Source organism: Phalacrocorax aristotelis, chromosome 28 (genome assembly GCF_949628215.1).
Source record: "Phalacrocorax aristotelis chromosome 28, bGulAri2.1, whole genome shotgun sequence".
Taxonomy (NCBI): domain Eukaryota; kingdom Metazoa; phylum Chordata; class Aves; order Suliformes; family Phalacrocoracidae; genus Phalacrocorax; species Phalacrocorax aristotelis.
In genome coordinates this window covers 1,246,884-1,266,999 of record NC_134303.1, presented here as the reverse complement: position 1 = coordinate 1,266,999, position 20,116 = coordinate 1,246,884, and the positions used below count along the sequence as shown (strand labels likewise).

Here is a 20,116-nt window from a genome sequence, read left to right as displayed (position 1 = left end):
GAAAAAGGGGGAATAAACAACCCCAAAACCAGGAAAAAAAGGGAGAAAACACCCCAAAATTGGGGAGAGAGACATAACGAACCCCGAAATCCAGGAAAAAAAGGGAAAAAACACCGCCAAAATTTAGAAGAAAGGGAGAAAAACACCCCCAAAATCCAGAAGAAAAAAGGGAAAACCAACCCCAAAAATGAGACAAAAGGAAGGGAAACGCCCCAAAATCAAGAATGGAGAAAACCACACCAAAATCGAGGGGGGGGGGGGTAGCCGAACCCCCAAATTCAGAAGAAAAGGAAAAACCACCCCAAAAAATTGATAAGAAGGGGGGAACACCCCAAGTCCTACAGAAAAGCCCCCCCCGCCTCACCTCATCGAAGCCCAATCTTGTCGGGGACCTTGGGGGGCACCCAGACGTGGGGGGAGGGCTCCGCTGGGGGGTGCTTCACTGGGGGGGAAAGGGGGGGAGGGACTCGGTGAAGCCCCCCCAGGACCCCCCCCCCGGGACTGGAGCCTTGGGACGGGGGGGGCAGAGCCAGAGCAAGCGGTAATAAATCCCCACACCCCCCAGTTCCACCCCAGCCCCCCCAGCTCCACCCCAGCCCCCCAGTTCCACCCCAGCCCCCCCCAGCTCCACCCCACCCCTCCCAGCTCCACCCCAGCCCCCCCAGCTCCACCCCAGCCCCCCCAGCTCCACCCCACCCCTCCCAGCTCCACCCCACCCCCCCCAGCTCCACTCCAGCCCCCCCCCAGCTCCACCCCACCCCCCCCAGCTCCACCCCAGCCCCCAGCTCCACCCCAGCCCCCCCAGCTCCACCCCAGACCCCCAGCTCCACCCCACCCCCCCCCAGCTCCACCCCCAGCCCCCCCCAGCTCCACCCCAACCCCCCAGCTCCACCCCACCCCCCAGCTCCACCCCAACCCCCCCCAGCTCCACCCAGCCCCCCCAGCTCCACCCCAACCCCCCCCCAGCTCCACCCAGCCCCCCCAGCTCCACCCCAGCCCTCCCAGCTCCACCCCCAGCCCCCCCCCAGCTCCACCCCAGCCCCCCCCAGCTCCACCCCAGCCCTCCAGCTCCACCCCAGCCCCCCCCAGCTCCACCCCACCCCCCCCAGCTCCACCCCACCCCTCCCAGCTCCACCCCACCCCCCCCAGCTCCACCCCAGACCCCCAGCTCCACCCCACCCCCCCCCAGCTCCACCCCAGCCCCCCCCAGCTCCACCCCAACCCCCCCAGCTCCACCCCAGCCCCCCCCAGCTCCACCCCAGCCCCCCCCAGCTCACCCCACCCCCCCCAGCTCACCCCAACCCCCCCCAGCTCCAACCCCAGCCCCCCCAGCTCCACCCCAGCCCCCCCCAGCTCCACCCCACCCCCCCCAGCTCCACCCCAGCCCTCCCAGCTCCACCCCAACCCCCCAGCTCCACCCAGCCCCCCCAGCTCCACCCCAGACCCCCAGCTCCACCCCAACCCCCCCAGCTCCACCCCAGCCCCCCCCAGCTCCACCCCACCCCCCCAGCTCCACCCCAACCCCTCCCAGCTCCACCCCACCCCCCCCCCCAGCTCCACCCCAACCCCTCCCAGCTCCACCCCACCCCCCCCAGCTCCACCCCAACCCCCCCCAGCTCCACCCCAGCCCCAGCTCCACCCCAGCCCCCAGCTCCACCCCAGCCCCCCCAGCTCCACCCCAACCCCCCCCAGCTCCACCCCACCCCCCCCAGCTCCACCCCAACCCCCCCCCAGCTCCACCCCAGCCCCCCCAGCTCCACCCCAACCCCCCCCAGCTCCACCCCACCCCCCCCAGCTCCACCCCAACCCCCCCCAGCTCCACCCCACCCCCCCCAGCTCCACCCCAACCCCCCCAGCCTCCACCCCAACCCCCCCAGCTCCACCCCACCCCCCCCAGCTCCACCCCAGCCCCCCAGCTCCACCCCAACCCCCCAGCTCCACCCCAGCCCCCCAGCTCCACCCCACCCCCCCCAGCTCCACCCCAGCCCCCCCAGCTCCACCCCAGCCCCCCCCAGCTCCACCCCAACCCCCCAGCTCCACCCCAACCCCTCCCAGCTCCACCCCACCCCCCCCCCAGCTCCACCCCAACCCCCCCAGCTCCACCCCAGCCCCCCCAGCTCCACCCCAACCCCCCAGCTCCACCCCAACCCCCCCAGCTCCACCCAACCCCCCCAGCTCCACCCCAGCCCCCCCAGCTCCACCCAACCCCCCAGCTCCACCCCACCCCCCCCAGCTCCACCCCAACCCCCCCCAGCTCCACCCCAGCCCCCCAGCTCCACCCCAACCCCCCAGCTCCACCCCAACCCCCCCCAGCTCCACCCCAACCCCCCCCAGCTCCACCCCAGCCCCCCCCAGCTCCACCCCAACCCCCCAGCTCCACCCCAGCCCCCCCCAGCTCCACCCCAACCCCCCAGCTCCACCCCACCCCCCCCAGCTCCACCCCAACCCCCCAGCTCCACCCCCAGCCCCCCCAGCTCCACCCCAACCCCCCAGCTCCACCCCAGCCCCCCCAGCTCCACCCCAACCCCCCAGCTCCACCCCACCCCCCCCAGCTCCACCCCAACCCCCCAGCTCCACCCCACCCCCCCCAGCTCCACCCCAACCCCCCAGCTCCACCCCAGCCCCCCCAGCTCCACCCCAACCCCCAGCTCCACCCCACCCCCCCAGCTCCACCCAGCCCCCCCAGCTCCACCCCACCCCTCCCAGCTCCACCCCAGCCCCCCCCAGCTCCACCCCACCCCCCCCAGCTCCACCCCGCCCCCCCCAGCTCCACCCCAACCCCCCAGCTCCACCCCACCCCCCCCAGTTCCACCCCAACCCCCCCAGCTCCACCCCAGCCCCCCCCAGCTCCACCCCGCCCCCCCCAGCTCCACCCCGCCCCCCCAGCTCCACCCCAACCCCCCAGCTCCACCCCAGCCCCCCCAGCTCCACCCCACCCCCCCCAGTTCCACCCCAACCCCCCAGCTCCACCCCAGCCCCCCAGCTCCACCCCACCCCCCCCAGCTCCACCCCAGCCCCCCCAGTCCCACCCCAACCCCCCAGCTCCACCCCAGCCCCCCCAGCTCCACCCCGCCCCCCCCAGCTCCACCCCACCCCTCCCAGCTCCACCCCAGCCCCCCCAGCTCCACCCCAGCCCCCCCCAGTCCCACCCCAGCCCCCCCAGTCCCACGCCACCCCCCCAGCTCCATCCCGCCCCCCCCAGCCCCACCCAGCCCCCCCAGCTCCACCCCAGCCCCCCCAGTCCCACGCCACCCCCCCAGCTCCACCCCAGCTCCTCAAAGGGCCTTTGTGCCCCGGCACAGCACAAAGCTCCCCTGTGCGCCGGGCGGGCGCCGGGCCGGGGGGGGTGTGTGTGTGTGTGAAACCGCAGCGGGCGTGTCCGTCTGTCCGTCCGTCCGCCCTCACCCATGATCTCGAGCTGGACGTGCAGGAAGCTCTCGGCCTCGTCCCGCAGGGTGCTGTGGGAGCGCAGCGGCACCGGCAGGAAACCCGAACACCTCCCGGTTACACACGAACATCTGCACTTCTGCAGGGTAAGCCGGGCTGGAGTTAAGCCGGGCTGGAGTTAAGCCGGGCTGGAGTTAAGCCGGGCTGGAGTTAAGCCGGGCTGGAGTTAAGCCGGGCTGGAGTTAAAGTTAACGCCCGGCTGAAGGTGAAGCTAAGCGGCACTGAAATTAACACCAGGCTGAAGTTAAAGTTAAGCAGTGGAAAAGTTAATGCTAGGCTGAAGCTGAAGTTAAGTGAGCCTGAAGTTAAGCCAGCCTGAAACTAACACCAGGCTGAAGTTGAAGTTAAGTGAGGTTAAAGCTAATGTTAACGTCAGCTCAAAGCCAAAGCCAATACCAACTAAATGCCATTAAAGCTAAAACCAACACTAGCCCAAGGCTAAAGCTGATGCCAGCCCAAAGACAACACTAGCCCAAAGCTAAAACCGACCCAAAGCTGAAGCTGGCCCGAAGCTAAAACCGACACCGACCCAAAGCTACAACAGATGCTGGCCCAAAGGCAAAGCTGACGCCAGCCCAGAACTAAAACACAACGCCGGCCCAAAGCTGAAGTCGGCCCACAGCTGAAGCTGACACCAGCCCAGAGCTAAAACTGACACCGGCCCAAAGGCAAAGCTGACGCCAGCCTAAAATAAAATCAACGCTGGCCCAAAGCCGTCGCTGGCCCAAAGCCAAAGCTAGCCTAAAGCTAAAGCTGGCCCAGAGCTAAAACTGACACCGGCCCAAAAGCAAAGCCAGCCAAAGGCAAAGCTGCCGCCAGCTCTAAACTAAAACCAACACCAGCCCCACGGCAAAGCCGACACGGCCCAAAGCCAGCCCAGAGCTAAAGCCGGCCCAAAGCCGAAGCTGACGCTGGCCCTAAACTAAGACCAACGCCGGCCCCACGGCAAAGCCGCCAGCGGCCCTGACCTAAGACCAACGCCGGCCCCACGGCAAAGCCGCCAGCGGCCCTGACCTAAGACCAACGCCGGCCCCACGGCAAAGCCGCCGGTGGCCCTGACCTAAGACCAACGCCGGCCCCACGGCAAAGCCGCCAGCGGCCCTGACCTAAGACCAACGCCGGCCCCCACGGCAAAGCCGCCAGCGGCCCTGACCTAAGACCAACGCCGGCCCCACGGCAAAGCCGCCGGTGGCCCTGACCTAAGACCAACGCCGCCCCACGGCAAAGCCGCCAGCGGCCCTGACCTAAGACCAACGCCGGCCCACGGCAAAGCCGCCAGCGGCCCCGACCTAAGACCAACGCCGGCCCCACGGCAAAGCCGCCGGTGGCCCTGACCTAAGACCAACGCCGGCCCCACGGCAAAGCCGCCAGCGGCCCTGACCTAAGACCAACGCCCGGCCCCACGGCAAAGCCGCCAGCCGCCCTGACCTAAGACCAACGCCAGCCCCACGGCAAAGCCGCCAGCGGCCCCGGCCTAAGACCAACGCCGGCCCCACGGCAAAGCCGCCGGAGGCCCTGACCTAAGACCAACGCCGGCCCCACGGCAAAGCCGCCAGCGGCCCCGGCCTAAGACCAACGCCGGCCCCACGGCAAAGCCGCCGGAGGCCCTGACCTAAGACCAACGCCGGCCCCACGGCAAAGCCGCCGGAGGCCCCGACCTAAGACCAACGCCGGCCCCACAGCAAAGCCGACACCGCCCAAAGGCGAAGCCGGCCCGGAGCTGAAGCCGGCCCAAAGGCGACGCCGGCGCCCCGGCGCTCACCCGCCTGCCGGCAGGAGAAGGCGAAGACGATGATGTCGTCGAAGGCCCAGGTGTAGTCGGGGGCGGGGCGGGTAGAAGGCGAGCGCCCGCGGACGCCTCCTTGCGCAGGTCCAGCAGGAAGGTGGAGTGCACCATGGGCACGGCGAAGCAGCCCCGGCGCTCCCGCCTTCGGATCGGCAGGTAGGCCGGCGTCCGCCGGTAGTAACCCTGCGAGAGGCCGCGGCTGCCTGGCGCGGACCGGCGACGCGGCACCCAGGGGACCCGGCACCCAGGGGAGCCCGAGGATCTGGCACCCAGGGGACCCGGCACCCAGGGGACCCGGCACCCAGGGGAGCCCGAGGATCTGGCACCCAGGGGACCCGGCACCCAGGGGACCCGGCACCCAGGGGAGCCCAAGGATCAGGCACCCAGGGGACCCGGCACCCAGGGGACCCGGCACCCAGGGGAGCCCAAGGATCAGGCACCCAGGGGACCCGGCACCCAGGGGACCCGGCACCCAGGGGAGCCCGAGGATCAGGCACGCAGGGGACCCGGCCCCCAGGGGAGCCCGAGGATCTGGCACCCAGGGGACCCCGGCACCCAGGGGACCCGGCACCCAGGGGAGCCCGAGGATCAGGCACGCAGGGGACCCGGCCCCCAGGGGAGCCCGAGGATCTGGCACCCAGGGGACCCAGCACCCAGGGGAGCCCGAGGATCTGGCACCCAGGGGACCCGGCACCCAGGGGAACCCGGCACCCAGGGGAGCCCGAGGATCTGGCACCCAGGGGACCCGGCACCCAGGGGACCCGGCACCCAGGGGAGCCCGAGGATCAGGCACCCAGGGGACCCGGCACCCAGGGGACCCGGCACCCAGGGGAGCCCGAGGATCAGGCACCCAGGGGACCCGGCACCCAGGGGGACCCTGAGGATCCAGTGCCCGGAAGACCTGGCACCCAGGAACCACAAGGATCCAGCACCCAGGGGATCTGGCACCCAGGGGACCCCAAGGATCCAGAACACCCAGCGCCCAGAGGATTCAGTGCCCAGGGGACCCCAAGGATGCAGTGCCCAGGGGATCTGGCACCCAGGGGACCCGGAGGACCCAGCACCAAGGGGACCCCGAGGACCCAGCACCCAGGGGACCCCGGCACTCAGGGGACCCCGAGGATCCAGTGCCCTAGAGGCCGGCACCCAGGGGATCCAGCACCCAAGGGACCCTGAGGACCCAGCACCCAGGGGACCCGGCACCCAGGGGAGCCAGAGGATCCAGCACCCAGGGGATCCAGCACCCAGGGGACCCCGAGGATCCAGCACCCAAAGCACATGGCACCCAGGAGATCCAGAGGACCCAGCACTCAGGGGATCTGGCACCCAGGGGACTTGGCACCCTCAGTGCCCCAGGGATGAAGCACCCAGGGGACCTGGCACCCAGAGGACCCCAAGGATCCAGCACCCAGAGGATCCGGCACCCAGAGAACCCAGAAAACCCAGCACCCAGAGGATCTGGAGAACATGGCACCCAGGGGACCCAGCACCCAGGGGACCTGGAGGACATGGCACCAAGGGGACCCAGCACCCCGAGGACCCAGCACCCAGAGGACGTGGCAAACACAGCACCGAGGGGACCTGGCACCCAAAGGATGTGGCATCTGGAGGACCCAGAGAACCCAGAACCCGGGAGACGTGACACCCAGGGGACCAGAGGACCCGGCGCCCAGGGGACCCAGCACCCCGAGGACCCGGAGAACGTGGCACCCAGGGGACCCAGCACCCCGAGGACGTGGAGAACGTGGCCCCCAGGGGACCCAGCACCCCGAGGACGTGGAGAACACGGCCCCCCACGGGACCCAGCACCCCGAGGACCCGGAGAACGTGGCACCCAGGGGACCCAGCACCCCGAGGACGTGGAGAACGTGGCACCCATGGGACCCAGCACCCCGAGGACCGGCCCCCACCTGCGCCGTCATCCCGCACCAGAAGTTGGAGTAGGCGGCGCGCGAGTCGAGCATGGGCGCCACCACCGTCTTGTTCTCGGCCATCAGCAGCCCCAGGGTGTCGGGGTTGGTCAGGACGTTGTCGGCGTCCAGGAACTGCCCGGCGGCACCGCGAGGCGCCGTCAGCCACCGGCAGGGCCGCCGCGGGCTGCGCCCCCCGCCCGGGGGGCCCCGCGCCCCCTTACCAGCAGGTAGTCGGCCCAGATGGCGCGGGCGGAGTCCAGCGCCGCCTGCCGCAGCTTCATCACGTGCTCGTAGCGGGACGGGGGCCAGTGCTTGGGACCCTCCTCGTCGGGGTAGGACCTGGGGGTGGGGGGGGTCCGTGCTGCCCTCCTGCCTCGCGGGATGAACGCGCCCACCCGCCCCGCAGGGACCCCCCCGGGACGGGGCACCCACAGCCTGAGACACAGCACCCACGGCCCAGGGACCCCTGCCCCACGGTGGGGCGCCCACAGCCTGAGACACAGCACCCATGGCCCAGGGACCCCTGCCCCGGGGTGGGGCACCCACAGCCTGAGACACAGCACCCACGGCCCAGGGACCCCTGCCCCACGGTGGGGCACCCACAGCCTGAGACACAGCACCCACGGCCCAGGGACCCCTGCCCCGGGGTGGGGCGCCCACAGCCTGAGACACAGCACCCACGGTCCAGGGACCCCTGCCCCGGGGTGGGGCACCCACAGCCTGAGACACAGCACCCATGGCCCAGGGACCCCTGAGACACAGCACCCACAGCCCACAGGGAACCCCCCCCCAGGACACGGCACCCACAGTGACCCTCCCAAATCTGAGCACCCACAGCCCTGGGAACCCCCAAACTTGGGCACCCCCAGCCCACAGGGACCCCCTTCAGCCTAAGGACCCACAGCCCATATCCCCCCCCCCGCCCCCCCCCCAACCTGGCACCCACAGCCCACGGGAGACACCCCCCCCCTCCCCCAACGGGGCACCCCCCCCCCCTCCCAAGCAGCGCCTGAGTCCCCCCTCCCTGGCCGGCCCCCCCCGCCCCCCCTCCCCGGTGCCCCCCCCACTGGCGTGGGCCCCCCCCACGCGTGCCCCCCCTCACCGCGGCTCCTCGAGGGGCCGCCACTCCACGCGGTGGTAGAGCCCCCGCACCCGCCCCAGCCACTCCCGCAGCAGCGCCGTCGTGTTGTCCACGCTGTGATCCACGGCCACCCTGGGGGGGGGGGGGGCGCCCCAAAAACACGCGTGTGTCCCCCTCCACGTGTCCCCCCGCGCCCCCTCCCCACGCGTCCTCCTCGAGCGTCCCCCCCCGCACAGGCTCCCCAGCCCCGCGACCCCCTCCATGTGTCCCCCTCCACTCATGCCCCCCCCGCCCCGTGTCCCCCGCGCCCCTTCCCCCTGCCCCTTCTCCCCACGAGTGTCCCCCGCGCCCCTTCCCCCTGCCCCTTCTCCCCACGAGTGTCCCCCCCGCCCCTTCCCCCTGCCCCTTCTCCCCACGAGTGTCCCCCGCGCCCCTTCCCCGCACCACGCGTGTCCCCCGCGCCCCTTCCCCTTCTCCCCACGAGTGTCCCCCCTGCCCCTTCCCCGCACCACGCGTGTCCCCCGCCCCTTCTCCCCACACGTGTCTCCCCCCACCCCTTCCCCTTCTCCCCACGCGTGTCCCCCCCAGCCCTTCCCTTCTCCCCACGAGTGTCCCCCGCGCCCCTTCCCCGCACCACGCGTGTCCCCCGCGCCCCTTCCCCTTCTCCCCACGCGTGTCCCCCGCGCCCCTTCCCCGCGTGTCCCCCGCCCCTTCTCCCCACGCGTGTCTCCCCCCATCCCTTCCCCTTCTCCCCACGAGTGTCCCCCCCGCCCCTTCCCCACACCACGCGTGTCCCCCGCGCCCCTTCCCCCTGCCCCTTCCCCGCACCACGCGTGTCCCCCGCGCCCCTTCCCCCTGCCCCTTCCCGCACCACGCGTGTCTCCCCGCGCCCCTTCCCCCTGCCCCTTCTCCCCACGAGTGTCCCCCCCGCCACTTCCCCGCACCACGCGTGTCTCCCCGCGCCCCTTCCCCCTGCCCCTTCCCCGCACCACGCGTGTCCCCCGCGCCCCTTCCCCCTGCCCCTTCCCCGCACCACGCGTGTCTCCCCGCGCCCCTTCCCCCTGCCCCTTCTCCCCACGAGTGTCCCCCCTGCCCCTTCCCCGCACCACGCGTGTCCCCCGCCCCTTCTCCCCACGCGTGTCTCCCCCCAGCCCTTCCCCTTCTCCCCACGCGTGTCCCCCCCGCCCCTTCCCCTTCTCCCCACGCGTGTCCCCCGCGCCCCTTCCCCGCGTGCCCCCCTGCCCCTTCTCCCCCCGTTCCCCCCCCCGCGCCCCGCCCACCAGAGCGCCGTGCGCTCCTTGGGGTGCCGCAGCCGCTCGAGCGCCCCGAGCGTGGCGGGCAGCGCGTGGGCCGCGTTCCGCGCCAGCAGCGCCACGGCCACGCGCGGCGGCCGCAGCGGCGACTCGGGGCTCCAGCGCTCCTCGGGGAAGTACCCGCCCGCCGGGCCCGGCCCCGCCGCCAGCGCCAGCAGCAGCAGCGGCCACGGCCGCGCCGCCGCCATCCTGCGCCGCCCGGCCGCGCCCCGCCCCCCGGCCCGCCCCCCGCCGCGCGCCCGGCCCCGCCCCGCCCCCGGGCCCGCCCCCCGCCGCGCGCCCGGCCGCGCCCCGCCCCCCGGCCCGCCCCCCGCCGCGCGCCCGGCCCCGCCCCGCCCCCGGGCCCGCCCCCCGCCGCGCGCCTGACCCCGCCCCGCCCCCGGGCCCGCCCCCCGCCGCGCGCCCGGCCCCGCCCCGCCCCCGGGCCCGCCCCCCGCCGCGCGCCCGGCCCCGCCCCGCCGGCCGGGACCCGCCGCGGCCCGGGCCCCGGGCCCGCCCCCCCGCGCCGTGGCTACGCCTCCCCGCTCTGGCCACGCCCACCCTCCGCTTCCCGCTCCCCGCCCCCTTCCCCCCCCCCCCCCCCATCTCTCCCCTCGCCCCCCATGGCTCTGCCATGGCTCTGTCCCCCCCCCCCCTTCCGCCATGGCTCTGTCCCCCCCCCCTCCCCCCCCCATCTCTCCCCTCCCCCCCCATGGCTCTGTGTGCCCCCCCCCCCCCCCGGATCTGCCCCCTCCCCCCCCGGACACACCCCGCCCACGCGTGTCGCCATTTCCCATCGCTCTATCGCCGCCCCCCGCGGGGGGGGGTGGGGGGTGGGGGAGGGTCACACCCGTGGGGGGAGGGGTCCCGCGGCCCCCCCCCGCCCCCCCAAACCTTCAGACTTTCAAACTTTCCACTATTTTCCCTTTAAAAATTCCAATGTTTTCCCAATAAAATGTCACTTTCAAGTGTTTTGCCTTAAAAGTCTCGTGTTTTGCCTCCTCGATGTTGCGTTTGCGTATTTTGCCGTCAAAACTTCACGCAGTTTTACCTTCCAAATTACTTTTACCTTCAGAATTTCAGCCTTTCAAGCATTTTTTTACCTTCAAAATTCATTTTTTACTCTCAAAATTTCACACTTTCACATATTTTGACCTTCAAAATGTACTTTTTTCCCTCCAAAACCTCTTTTCCCGCCACGGTTTCGCACCCCACCCACTTCCCCCCCCCCCCCCCGCATTTCGCTCCATGGCTCGAACCCACCCGCCGGGGCTGGCCGGGGGGGGGGGGGGGGGGCCGGGGGCAGCGTCGGCGTCCCGAATCGCCACCCGCCGCCCTCCTTATCACGCCCAAATCTGCCGCCGCCCGCCGAAAGGCCCGCGCCTACGGGCCGACGGATTTCCCCTATTTCCGTTATTTTCTCTTCCGAAGCGGTGCTTTTTCGCCCTTTCCCGCCCCGTTGGCCGCCGAGCTCATCCCTCCGAGCCGCCAGCTCCCGCCGAACCCTCTTCCCCCCGCCTCCCGCTGCAGTTTTTCCTTCTCCCTCCGCAACCCTTCGCGTTCACGGGGCATTTCGCCGAGGACCGATGGGTTTTTTTGGCCAAATCGCTCTGGTTTTGGACGGATTTCCCTCCCTCCCAGCGCCCGGCCGGCGCCGCCTCGGCGCGGGGCTGCCTTCGGGGCGCGAGCGACGCCGCGGGCGCCCACCGGGAGCTGCCGCCCCCTTTCCGCCCCCTCCGACGCTCGGGAGCACCCGAGAGCGCGGCGGCGGCAAATCCTCCATCAGCACGTTTCTGAAGGATCTAAAACCCAAAACGAGCGACTGAAACCACCTCGGAGCCAAAAACCTTGCCGGAAACGCTCCGGCCTCGAACGCTTTACCGACGTCGGGCTCCGGCCCCAGGAGAAAACCCCCGGCCCCGCCGCGGCCTCGCTCGTGCCTGTAAAACCGCAGGGCGTCGAGGATCGCCGCCGCCTGCAGCGATCCCTCCTCCGTGGTTCTGCGGGCACAAGGACGGGCCCGGCGGCGCGTCGGGGAGGCGATTCCCGCCAAACCGCGGCAGCACGGCGCCTACAAACCATTCCGAGCGAGGCTAAAGGCTGCAAAACCTCCCTCGCGCCGCCGGGTAGAGCCGTAGCGAGACCCGAGTCGCGCCGCCCGCTCCCCGCGGAGCTCCCGAGGCCTCCCCGGAGCCGCGATCCCGCCGAGTCCGCGCAGACGCAGAAACGCCTCCAGGAAAGGGCGGTAGAGGAAGGGCAGAAATTCTCCCGGCGGGTCGGCGAAGGGGGTCTCGCCTCGGCGAGGGAGGAGCGAGGCAGAAGCGCGACGTACGCCGGGGCGGCTACGGCTTCGAAAGCGACCCTCGCCCAGCGGCGGGCGGCCTCCGGCAGCGCCGCCGCCCGTTCCCCTGCAGAAACCCCGGGTTACAAACCAAACGGCCGCCCCCGGAGGGTGCCGGCCTCGGGGCGCCCTCGACGCGGCGGCGCAGCTGCTCAGAGTTAAAAAACCAGGGGGGGTTGGGGGGGGATCATTCGCCCCCCCCTTTGCGGGATGTGGAGGAACGAGGGAAACAGCGGATTTAGCGGCACGAGGCCTCGAAAGCGCCGGGTTCGGGCGACGCCGGGAGTTTAGCTGCAGGGTTACGGGGCTAAAAAGCACCTCGGGCGTCCTCTGGGCGCCGGGGGTCTCGGCTGGACACGGAACCTGCCTCGTGCGGTCGCTCCTCCTCCTCCCTCACACCCGGAGGTGCCGAACCTTCAGCGCCTTCAGCGCCTGCTGAGCCGGGAAGCGGCCGGCTTTCGCGCCGGCGGCCGTACCCGCGCGGCCCCGCGCCCACCTGCGGCTCCGCCTGCAAGGAACGAGGTTTTCCCGAGGTTTCACCACAGAAACGACGCAATTTTTACGGCCTCCGCGGCGGGAGAGCGTTTCCCTCTTCGCTTCCAAACCACCACAGGGTAAAATCTCCGAGCAGGACAAAGCAATTCTCCTGCCAGCCGTGGGAATCGCCGTCGTACTGGGAGAACGAGCCGTCGTCCCGGGGAGGGCGGCGTCGGGCGGCCCCCGGAGCTGCGGAGACACGAGAGGAGGCAGAAAAGCTCAGCAAAGGGGAGAAGCGTCGGCGCCGCGGCAGGACGAGGCTGGAGCGGTGCCAGGCCGGGAGCCGGGACCTTCCGCTGCGAGTGTTGCAGAACTCACGGCGGGAGGCGGCCGGGCACGGGCACCTCGCGGTGAGGAAGAGCAGAGAGAGCCTAAAGCACCGCGTCGTCGCTCTCCGTCATGAACCGCGGTGACGCCGGAAGGGCTTTGGCAGCCTTTGGCGTTGAGTCATGAGCTGGATCCTCGTCTCCCTCCGAATATACTCCCAAATACTCCCAAATACCGACTCCCAGGCGCAGAGGAGGAAGGTTTCCCCACTAATGGGTTCTGCGCAACGCTCAGTCTCACGATGGAGCCGCAACGAGGCCGGGAACAGCAGCAACGTCCTCCCGTTCCAGCCAAGTGTGGGGTCCTGCCCTGGGGAGGGGCGACCCCCCACACCAGCACAGGCTGGGGTGACCTGCTGGAGAGCGGCTCTGCTGGGAAGGGCTGGGGGTGCTGGGGGGCAGCGAGGTGACCCCGAGCCAGCACCGGGCCCGTGGGGCCAAGGGGGCCAGCGGTACCTGGGGGGCATGGAAAGGAGTGTGGGCGGCAGGGCGAGGGAGGTTCTCCTGTCCCTCTGCTCTGCCCCGGTGAGGCCACATCTGGGGGGCTGCGCCCAGCTCTGGGCCCCCCAGGTCAAGAAGGAGAGGGAGCTGCTGGGGAGAGGCCAGCAGAGAGCTACGGAGATGGTCAGGGGCTGGAGCATCTCCCGTGGGAGGAAAGGCTGAGACACCTGGGCTTGTTCAGCCTGGAGAAGAGAAGGCCGAGGGGGGTCTCATCAGTGCTTATAAATATCTGAAGGGCGGGTGTCAGGGGGATGGGGCCGGGCTCTTTTCAGCGGTGCCCAGCGCCAGGCCAAGGGGCAACGGGCACAAGCTGGAACACGGGAAGTTCCCCCTGAACGTGAGGACAAACCCCTTCCCTGTGCGGGTGCCAGAGCAGGGGCACAGGCTGCCCAGAGGGGCTGTGGGGTCCCTTCCCTGGAGACATTCACACCCCGCCTGGACGCGGTCCTGTGCCCCTGCTCTGGGGGTGCCTGCTCAAGCAGGGGGTGGGACGGGGTGAGCTCCAGGGGTCCCTTCCGACCCCCGCCACTCTGGGATTCAATGACAGACACCTCTGAGACCACACGACCACGGTGGGCAAGAGTTCCTCGGGGAGGCCGCGGCGGCTTTACCTCGCTCGGCAGGAGCTGTGGGGCCGGTCTCCCTCGGGGCTCCGGCTCCCCCGAGACCCGTCTCAGAAGCTCAGTCTCCAGCTGCCTCCGGTAGAAGGGCACGAAGTTCCTCGCGGCGGCGCGGCTGAGCAAGGACGGAGCCGGTTTCGGGGGGTGCCCTCCCCCCACAGGAGGCTGCTCGCTGCTTTTAATTGGCTTTTCTTGTTTCTCAACCCTAGGAACAGCAGCGGAGGCCGAGTGCTGAGGCACGAAGCAGCCTCTCCCCAGCTCAGGAAACAGAGAACTTTGTCCTTGTCGCCGGGCCCCGCTCCCAAACCGCTCCATCGCGCCGGGAATGCGGTCGGCGAGGCACGGGAAGGCGCCGGGGCCAGAAAGGATCCAAAACGCCACACGGCCTGGCGGTAAATCAGGACTAAAAAAAAAAAAAAAGACATTTTATGTGCCGCTGCTTCCACAAACGCTTCTTTCACCAGCTGGAAAATTGAAACAAGGGAGCAAAAATTCATCGAGAGCAGAGTCACTGAAATGTCACGGCCTGTGAGCTTGAAAGAATCGCAGAGAAACGCGTCGCTCAAGACAGAGGAAGGGTCAGGGAGGGCGGCAAAAGTTCCCCAACCACCCCCGAGAGGCGTCCCACGAGGAAGGAACCGCACGACAGGGTGCGGAGGCTCGTTCCGCACTTGCTCTTTTCTTTTTGGTCCAGCTTAATGCCTTAAAACCGACAGCTGAACTAGGACTTCGCGCCTCGCAAAGCCCAAACGCGAGCTCGGCGAGCCGGCGCCGGCAGCTCGGCGGGGCAGGAGGAGGGCCGACGCCACCAAGGGAGCCCGGCGCAGCTCGCTGCAAGCAGGAGCGATGGTTTTTGGGCCCTCCCCCCACCAAAAATAAAGCAATGGAGACGGTAGAAGTTGCTTCTCCCCTCTCGGGCACCGGCGCTTCCTCCCGTTCAGCGGGCCCGAACACCCTCCTCCCGTCTTCGGCCTCAGCACCCTCGCTGCCGGCCGGGCCCCGGGGCAGAGGGGCCGTTCCGTCCCGCTCCCCTCGGGATCATCGGCTCACAAATACTCAAATAAAGCCTCACGTCGACCCTCCATCCCCCCCGCGCAAACCGGCCGCTCCCCACCCCCTTTCTGCCAGTTTCACCCCGAATTTCAGGCGCTAAAATGGCACCGATTTGGTTTTGAGACGGGGCAAAGTCGCAGCCCAGCTGAGAGGGTCGCGCGCTGCGGCGGGACGGCGCTAGCCCAGGCCCTTCGCTCGCCCACGCCTATTTCCACCCGAGGAATAATTGTTGGCTACCGTTAATTAACACAGAACCGTTCGAGACGAGGCTGAAACGCCGCGTCTGGAGTTTAGATTTGGGGATGCTGAAGCGGTTCGGGCTGTAAATTGACACGGCGCTATGGAAAGCGCCACCGGATTTATCCAAATTTGCTCTCGGTTCCGCCCGCCTCGTCCCCTCTCCGCCACCCCACGACGGAGCGGGCGAGGAATTCGGGGCTGAGCGTGACCCTGGAGCGGGATTTTTCTCATTTATTTCCAAATTTGAGAGCGTAGGACGGGAACGGCCCCGCTCCGCACCCGCTCTCGCTTCCCTAATCGAGCCGAACAAAAATCGGCCATTTTTACCCTTACACAACCGGCGGGTTTTGACACCCTTCACGCCCCTCCCCGGGACGCGCAGGAACAGGAAACCCTGCGCGGAAGGACCCGGCGCTTGCGTCAGCCCCCCCACGAGCTGGTCAAAAAGGCCAAAGCCCCAAAGAAATCGAGGTGGGGGATGGTACAGAAAAGCTATAAAGGGGGATGGAAAAAGGTTTTGGAATCACCGGAGGGATAACGCAGCTCCGCCGCGCGTGAGAAGCCGGTTTCTAGACGCGGTGCCCCCGACCGGGCGCGTGGAACGTTCCCACCGCGGGTTTTCGGGCTCACATTCACCAAAACCGTCTCGTTCCGACCCGCGTCGTTTGTCAGCTCCGAGGGGGGCAGCGGGACGGGACTCGCGGTATTTTAATCGTCGTTTTCAACTCGCTTTAGGCTCCCGGTTCCCGAGCCTCGTCCCCGTGCGGCCGCTTGGCCGGTTTACTCGGCGTTTTCGAGGCGCGGAGCTCGGCCGTCGGGCGGATGCAAATGAGATCGCGGCCGCGTTCACGCCGAACTCACAAATCCCGACGCTTTCTGCCTGGGTCCCCTTAAAGGCGATTTCAGGTGTACCGAGACCAGCCGCTAACCGAGGCCTCCTCCGCAGCTCCCACCGGGACCCACCCGCACGCCCCGGGCAGCCGGGACAAACCAGAACCCCGCGGACTTCGGCGACGAAGGCTGAACCGCTCGTGCTCCGGCAGCCCTGGCCTCCGCGGCTCCAAAAGATGCCGTCGAGAGGGGAGGCTGCGCCCCGGTGCTGCCGGTTCAGGGCTTTTATGCTCCAAACCCCACCCAGCTTCTGCGCAATGTATCCGTAAAAATCCCCATCCAGCCCAAGAACCTCAATTCTTGGTTGTTTTACCCTGATCCGGCACGGAAACGCCGCGCGTGGAAGTCATCTGCCTTTTCTGACAAGCGTCCGTCCGTCCGTCCTCGTGTTGCCGGCACCGCGGACCCCCCGCCTGCTCCTCGAGCCCCTCGCTTACGGAAAAGCGCAGCCAGGTGGAAGGAGAACCAGGAGCAGAAGAGCTGAAATCCGTCTCATTTAATATCGCGCTGCCCTGTCGCACCCGAAACGCTCCGCGCGTGACTCCAAGCCGGCGCCCGCCGAACCGAAGGGATCGTTACGGGGAAATTCGTGCTCGGCAAAGGACCGTTTGTTCCAAAAAGAGGCGGGGGAGGGGAGGAAAAACAAGCCCGTCTGGGGCCACAACCGAGCGCCACGATCAAACGCATCGCCTGAGCCTGGCCGGCTCTACAAGACGGGGTGTTTCTCGACGGGGATGCTCAGCTCCTTGGCTGCCGCCTCGTCCAGGAACCAGCGCAGCTGCCCGGAGCGAGGCCGGACGCAAGCGGCAGGAAGGGGGTTTTCCTCGTCGCCTTCCAAAATGCGCTGTCGGGAGAGAGGGGACGGCGTCTCAGCCGAGCGGTCGGCAAAAGGGGACGGCGAACCACCCCCGGAGCGCTTCGGCGGCTGCCTGGAGCCTCCCGATCGCTTGTTCCGCCCCTGGATGCTTTGGGTTTTTGCAAAGACGATGAACGGTTTGGGTCCGAACCTTTAAAACAGCAGCTTTGCCTTCCCCCGTAGCCACGAAGACGACCATCCGCGCGGCGTTCAGCACGGGCAGGGTTAATGTTATTCGCTCCGGCGGCGGCTTCGGGGAGTCCGTGATAGCGGCAACTATTTTCTCTTTCTCCTATTGGAGTGAAAAAAACATGATGAAAAGAGGGGGGAAAACCCCCTCAGAGGAGGGGATCGACTACGAGCGGGCGGAGTGACGGGCACTGAGAGCAGCCGCGGGTCCTCGGCCCTTCCACGCCTCCACCCAACACCTACTTTTTTTTGTTTCCCCCCACCGAAACCGGGAGAAATTAAAAAAAAAACAAACCCCAAGCATGGGGATAAGTCAACATCAACAGCTTTTTTCTCCCTGCAACAGCTTTTTTTTTCCCCTTCCTCTTCATTTTTCAGCCCGCAACAGCCCCAAGTGAGGAACTCGCCGGCCGCGAGTTACCAGGGACAAGGCGGGGGCGCGGGCCCCGCCGCGGGTGCTGGTGGGAGCCAAGGGCCAGCGGCTGCACTCACCTGGAGCAGGGGGTGGCCGGGGAAGAGGGAGCACGTGTGTCCATCCGGCCCGACCCCCAGCACCAGCAAGTCGAAGATGGGGACGTCCTCGCCCGGGAAAGCCTGCGGAGAGGAAGGGAGATGGAGCCGCGGCGGGAACACCTTCTCCCGCCAACCGATGCCCCCCCGGCCGGTACCTGGCGGAGCTGCGCGGCGTAGTCATCGGCGGCGGCGGCGGGAGGGAGCCCGGGGGTGAGGGTCAGCACGCGCGGCCCCGGGGTGGGCAGCTGCGGCAGCAGCCGGGCCTGCGGAGGGAACCAGGGAGCGTCCTGGGTGCGAAGGGACCCGCAAGGACCATCGAGCCCAGCTCCCGGCCCTGCCCAGGACACCCCAAATTTACACCGTGTTTCTGGGGGCCTTGGCCAAGTGCTCCTTGAATATCGCCGGGCTGGTGCCGTGATGCCTCCCTGGGGAGCCTGTGCCAGGGCTCCCCCACCCTCGGGGGGAAGAGCCTTCTCCTAAACCCAGCCTAGACCTCCCCTGGCACATCTCCCTGCCATTCCCTCGGGGCCTGGCGTTGGTCACCAGAGAGAAGGGATCAGCCCTGCCCCTCCTCCTCCTCCCCCCCTTGGGAGGAAGCTGCAGAGCGCCATGAGGCTGCCCTTGGCCTCCTCTGCTCCAGCTGAACAAACCCAGGGACTTCAGCTGCTCCTCGTACGGTTTCCCCTCTAAACCCTTCCCAACCCCGTGGCCCTTCTCTGGACACTCTCCAGTAGCTTTATACCCTTTATATTCTCTATATCCTTTATATCATTGATATCCTACACCCTGTGGCACCCAAACCTGCCCACAGCACTTGAGGCGAGGCCACCCCGGCGCGGAGCACAGCGGGACAATCCCCCCCCCTCGCCTGGCTGCAAAGCAGGGCTTAGCATAGAATTGTTAACGTTGGAAAAGACCTCGAGGACCATCAAGTCCAGCCCCAACCCAACCCCCCCCCCCCCCCCCCATAAACCACGTCCCCAGGGGCCACGTCTGCGCGGTGTCTGACCCCCCCAGGGATGGCGACTCCCCCACCTCTCGGGGCAGCCTGTGCCACTCCCTGACCGCTCTGGCAGGGGAGACATTTCCCCTCACACCCAACCTAAACCTGCCCTGACGCAGCTCGAGGCCGTTTCCCCATGTCCCATCGCTCGTTCCTTGGGAGCAGAGACCGACCCCCCCCTCACTCCAGCCCCTCTCAGGCAGCTGCAGAGAGCGAGAAGGGCTCCCCTCCACCCCCTCCTCTCCACACCGAACACCCCCAGCCGCCCGCTGCCCCTCTTGGCCCACGCTGAACTCGCCACAGACGCGGCCCCCCCGGGTCCCTCCCCGCGGAGCCGCCCTCCACCCGCCCCGGGTCGCCGCGCCCCAGGTGCAAAACCCGGCCCTCGGCCCTGTGAAGCTCCGTCCGGTCGGCGGTTTCGCAGCCTGCAGAGCTCAGCAGGGCTCGCCCGCCCGGCCCCGCTCACCTGGTAGGCGCCGGCCGTGCTCTCCGGGTGCCCGGGCGGCACCAGCCGCTCGTCGCAGAAGGCCACCAGCCACGGGCCCGCGGCGGCGGGGCCGGCGGCGACGGCGGGGGGCAGGTCCCGGGCCAGGAGCTCCACCAGGCTCCCTCCCGAGAGGCCCAGCGCGAAGCGCCCGCCGCCCGCCTCGGCCGCCCGCTCGGTCACCAGCCGCGCCAGGGCCGGGCCCAGCTCCCGCGGCGACGGGAACACGGCGGGGCTGCGGCGCGGCGGCGGGGCGGCCATGGCGGCGGGGCGGCGCGCAGGAAGTGACGCGCTGGGCGCCGCGCGGTTGCCTAGCAACCCCGGCCTAGCAACCCCGCGGCCTTTGACCCCAGCCCAGCGACCCCAGCCTAGCAACCCCAGGGCTCTCGACCCTGACCTAGTGACCCTGCGTCCTTTGATCCCAGCCTAGCGACCCTGTGGCCTAGCGACCCCAGCCTAGTGACCCCAGCCTAGCGACCCCACAACCTTTGTCCCTAGCCTAGCAAGCCCGTGGCCTAGGAGGCCTAGCCTAGTGACCCTAGCCTAGCAACCCCAGCGTAGTGACTTAGCACTGTTGACACCCTCGAGGGCAGAGAGGCCCTGCAGGGTAACCACCAGCCGTGCAGAGTTTACCAAGGCCAAGAGCTGGGTTTTGCCCCTGGGGCACGGCAGCCCTGGCTGTACAGACAGACTAGGGAGCGAGGGGCTGGGGAGCAGCTCTGCAGGGAGGGACCGGGGGGTTCTGGTCGATGAAGTTGAACATAAGCCACCAGCGTGCCCTGGGGGGCATCGAGCCCTGCTTTGCAGCCAGGCGAGGGGGGAGGATTGTCCCGCTGTGCTCCGCGCCGGGGCGGCCTCGCCTTGAGTGCTGTGGGCAGGTTTGGGCGCCACAGGGCGTAGGATATCCATGATATAAAGGATATAGAGAATATAAAGGGTATAAAGCTACTGGAGAGTGTCCAGAGAAGAGCCATGGGGTGGGGGAAGGGTTTAGAGGAGAAACCGTATGAGGAGTGGCTGAAGCCACAGAATCCCAGAGTGGT

General features: G+C 68.9%; 4 protein-coding genes across 4 annotated transcripts; all 4 read right to left on the bottom strand.

Moving 5' to 3' along the window:
- Nucleotides 1-350: 350 nt before the first annotated feature.
- COLGALT1 (collagen beta(1-O)galactosyltransferase 1) lies at nucleotides 351-9,763 on the bottom strand. Its single transcript, XM_075076121.1, is given in 10 exon segments — nucleotides 351-442; nucleotides 3,406-3,490; nucleotides 3,492-3,526; nucleotides 5,210-5,270; nucleotides 5,272-5,298; nucleotides 5,300-5,416; nucleotides 7,144-7,278; nucleotides 7,368-7,485; nucleotides 8,249-8,359; nucleotides 9,508-9,763. Coding segments are annotated over 10 exon segments (987 nt in total). The 5' UTR covers nucleotides 9,729-9,763; the 3' UTR covers nucleotides 351-365.
- A 1,409-nt stretch (nucleotides 9,764-11,172) lies between these two features.
- Nucleotides 11,173-12,247, bottom strand: LOC142048900 (uncharacterized; the record flags this gene model as incomplete). Its single annotated transcript, XM_075076199.1, is given in 2 exon segments — nucleotides 11,173-11,751; nucleotides 11,753-12,247. Coding segments are annotated over 2 exon segments (945 nt in total), but the record flags the coding sequence as incomplete, so codon positions are not given.
- On the bottom strand, nucleotides 12,247-16,367 carry LOC142048899 (uncharacterized). The gene is made up of 3 exons (XM_075076198.1): nucleotides 15,768-16,367; nucleotides 13,836-14,247; nucleotides 12,247-12,586 (listed from the first exon to the last, which is right to left on the bottom strand). Exons 2-3 carry the CDS (start codon nucleotides 14,157-14,159, stop codon nucleotides 12,254-12,256), a joined length of 657 nt encoding a protein of 218 aa, XP_074932299.1. The 5' UTR covers nucleotides 14,160-14,247; nucleotides 15,768-16,367; the 3' UTR covers nucleotides 12,247-12,253.
- Nucleotides 16,368-16,509: 142 nt separating this feature from the next.
- Nucleotides 16,510-19,370, bottom strand: PGLS (6-phosphogluconolactonase). The gene is made up of 5 exons (XM_075076197.1): nucleotides 19,056-19,370; nucleotides 17,742-17,849; nucleotides 17,566-17,667; nucleotides 17,036-17,176; nucleotides 16,510-16,872 (listed from the first exon to the last, which is right to left on the bottom strand). Exons 1-5 carry the CDS (start codon nucleotides 19,332-19,334, stop codon nucleotides 16,735-16,737), a joined length of 768 nt encoding a protein of 255 aa, XP_074932298.1. The 5' UTR covers nucleotides 19,335-19,370; the 3' UTR covers nucleotides 16,510-16,734.
- Nucleotides 19,371-20,116: the final 746 nt, after the last annotated feature.